The 4,328-nt window shown below is 38.0% G+C and overlaps 1 protein-coding gene across 2 annotated transcripts; it reads right to left on the reverse strand.

The window, feature by feature from the left end:
• Nucleotides 1-655: 655 nt before the first annotated feature.
• Nucleotides 656-3,167, reverse strand: LOC103435093 (DNA replication complex GINS protein PSF2-like). 2 transcript variants are annotated; one of them, XM_008373496.4, is made up of 8 exons: nucleotides 2,979-3,167; nucleotides 2,796-2,870; nucleotides 2,596-2,710; nucleotides 1,978-2,050; nucleotides 1,868-1,898; nucleotides 1,694-1,789; nucleotides 1,384-1,536; nucleotides 656-1,190 (listed from the first exon to the last, which is right to left on the reverse strand). In XM_008373496.4, exons 1-8 carry the CDS (start codon nucleotides 3,024-3,026, stop codon nucleotides 1,170-1,172), a joined length of 612 nt encoding a protein of 203 aa, XP_008371718.1. In that variant the 5' UTR covers nucleotides 3,027-3,167; the 3' UTR covers nucleotides 656-1,169. The 2 variants fall into 2 exon arrangements, with proteins under 2 accessions (XP_008371718.1, XP_008371710.1); XM_008373488.4 differs by having other exon boundaries at nucleotides 1,978-2,077; nucleotides 2,979-3,166.
• Nucleotides 3,168-4,328: the final 1,161 nt, after the last annotated feature.

The raw sequence follows: 4,328 nt of genomic DNA on the forward strand, positions 1-4,328 counted from the left end.
CTATCAATTTTTTCTTGGTTATCTAAAAACGCTTTTAGCTATCGAAAAAGCACTTTCTAAGTCCCAATATGTCATTCAATTTAATTTTCTTTTCCTATAACTTGAGCATTAGACATCTAAAATCCATCGGTTCCCCTCTGTTTATGGGTTGTACTTTGGCCTAACATTGAACACAAAACTGGACAACCAAAATGCATGTGGCAAACAGACACTCTTATAAATTACCCCTTTAATATAGAGTGGGGGCAGAGGGAACAGGAGGCATGTTATGACCCAATCAACTTGGACCACTGAGGAATATCCAAATGTCAATCCAGTCATTTAGATTCCTATTTATAATTCTGGAAATAAAGATAGACATCAAGCAAATAATTAATTTTTTTTAAAAAAAAAAGTAGCAGAAACAATTATTTACAGTTTTCTATGTTTATTTCTTTTTTATTTGAGGCCACCACAATTATTACAGCTAATTATTCTCAAAACTACTTTTTAGACAGCAAATTGTTCTGTCCTAAAGATATTTCAAAATTATACATTTGGAGCAGTGATTCTCTCCAAAGTGCATGAGAAAGCAACCTATAATGCTATATAAAACTTATTCCCAACTATCTAGGTACACAAGAAAAGCATCAACAATAGAAACAGGCAGAGAGTCTTGATCCAATAGTTTATGCATCAAGCTAATATCTGTTCTTATATGTTTCTGAATACATGAGTACCATGAGAGAGAGAGAGAGAGAACTATAATTTCAACAAAATAAGCTTGCATCATGAGTTACAATCACTCAGTTATCGTTTTTGCAATGTTAAAAATTTGATTGGGAGACTGGTTAAAAGCTTCCAAAGTGCTGTTTGGTTATCAAACACCAATGAACTAGAAAAGGAGGAAGGCCCTAAAGAGATTAGTGGTCTATGGATCGAACACCAAGCAATCAACCAATCACAGGCCAATATTACATAAGCAAAGCGATCCAAAAAGCTAGATCCTAGGTGCCAGGATGAACTAGGCAAAAGAAGACCGGGAAACATGCACCTATGTGTACAATCTTTCTGTAGTCACAGGGTTATTACTAAAAATGGCTTTCGGTGAAAGAAGTACTTTCCTTGCGAGCATACTGAAATTAGTGGTTTGCTGAATTGAAAGGTACGTGTTGCCTCTACAAAAGCTTTTACCGTCTCCGCAGAGGGCGCTGAAAAAAAAGAAAATAGAGTTAATAAACCGTTTATAAACAATATGTGTCTTAGATACACAAATCAAATACAACCAGTCACAGTTGTTAGTGAGACAAATTGTCTCTCCCAACAAATAACACAAATAATCGCTTCACCTTCGCAATTCTACTAAACAAAGAAAAGAGAAGTATGGATCACATAGCCACATACTCTTGGTATATTGTCAGTCGCTTGTGGCCGTCTGGTGGACATTCCATCTGGATTTGGAACCAGCTCTGGACTGCCATGCTTATAAAATGCCTGTAAGGCTCTTCCAACAAATGGGCGAACTAAATTCACTTCCATGGCAGATAGATCCTTCACCTGCAAGTACAAATCAAATCTGCTCAAGAGCACCACTCAAAAGGGGTGTGCAGATGGATATATTACCAACATACATGAATTCCATATTATATAACATTTCATTCGAAGTAGTTCCGAATCAGCTCATCCAATTGCACCATAAAATAAATGCACATACCATCACTGCAGAAGAGTGAGCTTCCTCGAATGATTCTAAGCTACTCTCAACCTTATGAAACCTTACATCCTTTATGTCGTTAATAAGAGACCTCACCTATTAGAAATAACTACAGTGAGATCATTGCAAATAGGGTTGATGGTTAAATACAGGTTGAAAGAGTCCTGAACTCACCATATACATGTCAGGAATGTCACCAGGTGCACTATCATCAAAAAAGTTAGAGATGCCATCAACATATTTTACAATGAAATATAGAATATGTACAATGATTCACAACTTACTATTCAAAAAGAAGGCTAGAGATTTCAACATAATGGAAAGGTAGAACTTGAAATGCTGCCTGCGAATCACGCTCTGCTTCCAAAATCCGAGTCAAGTTTTCTATTCCCAGGACATAATAAGTTAAATGAATGGAATGCATTGGATTACTTGTAGCATATGGCTAGAGAGTTCAACATAATGGAAATTCGTTTGAGTTCCAATCCCATGTTAAGTAATAAGTACTACCAAATTCAACAAATGAACAGGTTCCAATTAATACGAATTATTTTTTTGGTAAAGACCGAAGACAATTAAATACGTATTATTTCAATATTGCATTTACACATTGAAAAAAAACACACGTTAACCTAAAAACTCTCACATATTAACTGCTGATGCGCAAGCATTTCCAACAAAATACCCCACAGCGGCAGCCAAAAGAAGCAAGACGAATTTTGAACTATTTGCAATGAAAAAGGCAGCATGGTAACCACCCAAATCCATCCATCATCAAAGCATAAAAATCTACTAGACATTAAAACAAATCAATCCATTTAAGCACATTTCTTCGACATTCTTAGATTAACATGTCACAAACACAGAACCATTAATCGAACTAACACCAAAGCAGGACTCACCGATAGACATCCACTCTGGGGGCTGAATTGTACATTTCCCTCTCTTCTTCATAGCAATTGCCAGCCACAACGGTACTTGGGTTTTCATTTGTGGGTGGAATGGACCGAAATCTCCCTGTAAATCCATGATACAAGTTACCCACCTGCAGTAAACCAGCTCAATCTTCCATACAATAACATGAACAGAGCGAAGAACATACACAAAGCATGTTGAGAGGGTCCATTCGCATATTGGGGACAATCTCCACCATTTCATCTTCGGCCATAAACTCGACCTGCGATTTCGAATTCAAATTAAATTCACAGAAATGATTGATATTAAAAACAAAACAACCACAGTAAGCTAATAAAACAGATGAACACGAAGTGGGAGAGAGCTGAACCTCTTCGCCGGAAAAGACAGACAGGCTGGGATCGGTTTGGCCGGCCATCCCTTGAAGTATCGACACCGGTGAAGAATTGATAGTGATAGCGTTGCAATTTGAACTCGAGTTAAGTCAATTGGGGTCAAATATTTGGGGATGCGGAATGGAATGGCGTGGACGCGTGTAACATAATTGGCGCTGCGCAATTGGGGATTTATAAACCCTATCTTTGGTGGCGGGAAAATTGGTTTTCATTGCTTAGGCCAACTCCAACGGTCCAACCCATGGCCTAAAACCAATAATTTCCCTTTTATTCCCCCTCAATTCATTCCAACTCAATTCTAGTTTGGACCTAAAACCTAAAACTTAAAAAATAAAAAATAAAAAAAAGGCAGAAATCGGCCCAAATTTTGCCCATAAAATGGTGTGGGCCCAACCAGCGTGAGTGAAACTCGGCGCTTGAGCGCCAAACGCCCCCAGGAGACGTGGGTGACGCGCCAAGGCTAAGACCGGCATGGCCCCACCCATGTGGACATGTCGGCCACTTGCGCCAGAGATCCAACGGCTCATTCTAATCCAACAGCTGAGATAAACAAGCCATTGGTTGATCCAACGGCCTACATTTGAATTTTTTATTTATTTATATATTTATTGAATCCAACGGCTAAAATAATTAAAAATATATTAAACTCAAAATTCACCCAAAAACTCTATAAATACCAATGTATTTATTCAAACATCCACACAAAACTCACTTTTCTCCTACAATTCTTCCAATTTTTCTTTCTACTATTTCTTCCCATTTTCAAAATTTTCAAGATAGCAAAAGAGCATATTAGAGGTCGTAATTGGACCTTTGAGGAAGATGTTGCTTTATGTTTGACATAGGTTTCTATTAGCGAAGATGGTGTCGTTGGTACGAATCAAAATAAAAAGGTTTTGTGGGGTAAAATCGTTGAGAAGTTCAATGAAAACTACAATGCCGACCGAAGGGAAGGTGGTGGTGTTTATGATCAGTGGAAGGTTATCAACAAAGCGTGCACTTTATGGAAGGGAAGCTTGGAGATAGCCGTGGTTGACATGGCTAATGGAAGGAGCGCCCCAAAAGTTGTGAGTTTCTTTGTTGATATTTTATTCATCATGTATATAATATTATTTTGCAACTAATTATTTTTCTGTATTTCTTGGAACACCCTCAAGGATTGTCACAAGACAAGAACTACACCAAAAAATCAAGCTTTTAAGTTGCATCAGCTTGGAACGCCCTCAAGGATTGTCCAAGGTGGGGAACCGATGCAGACCAACAATGGGGAAGATTATTTCATAGTGAAGCCCCACAGATAAATGATGTCAATGAAGGTGTCAATG

Source organism: Malus domestica, chromosome 07 (assembly GCF_042453785.1).
Source record: "Malus domestica chromosome 07, GDT2T_hap1".
NCBI lineage: Eukaryota > Viridiplantae > Streptophyta > Magnoliopsida > Rosales > Rosaceae > Malus > Malus domestica.

Bases quoted from the DNA above. Each gene is read 5' to 3' on its own strand.
- LOC103435093 (XM_008373488.4), bottom strand. From the start codon at position 3,026: ATGGCCGGCCAAACCGATCCCAGCCTGTCTGTCTTTTCCGGCGAAGAG. The intron at 2,711-2,795 runs GTATGTTCTTCG...ATGGATTTACAG, and splicing joins ACCCTCTCAACATGCTTTGT to GGAGATTTCGGTCCATTCCA. The intron at 1,899-1,977 runs GTAAGTTGTGAA...TTTTGATGATAG, and splicing joins TCTAGCCTTCTTTTTGAATA to TGCACCTGGTGACATTCCTG.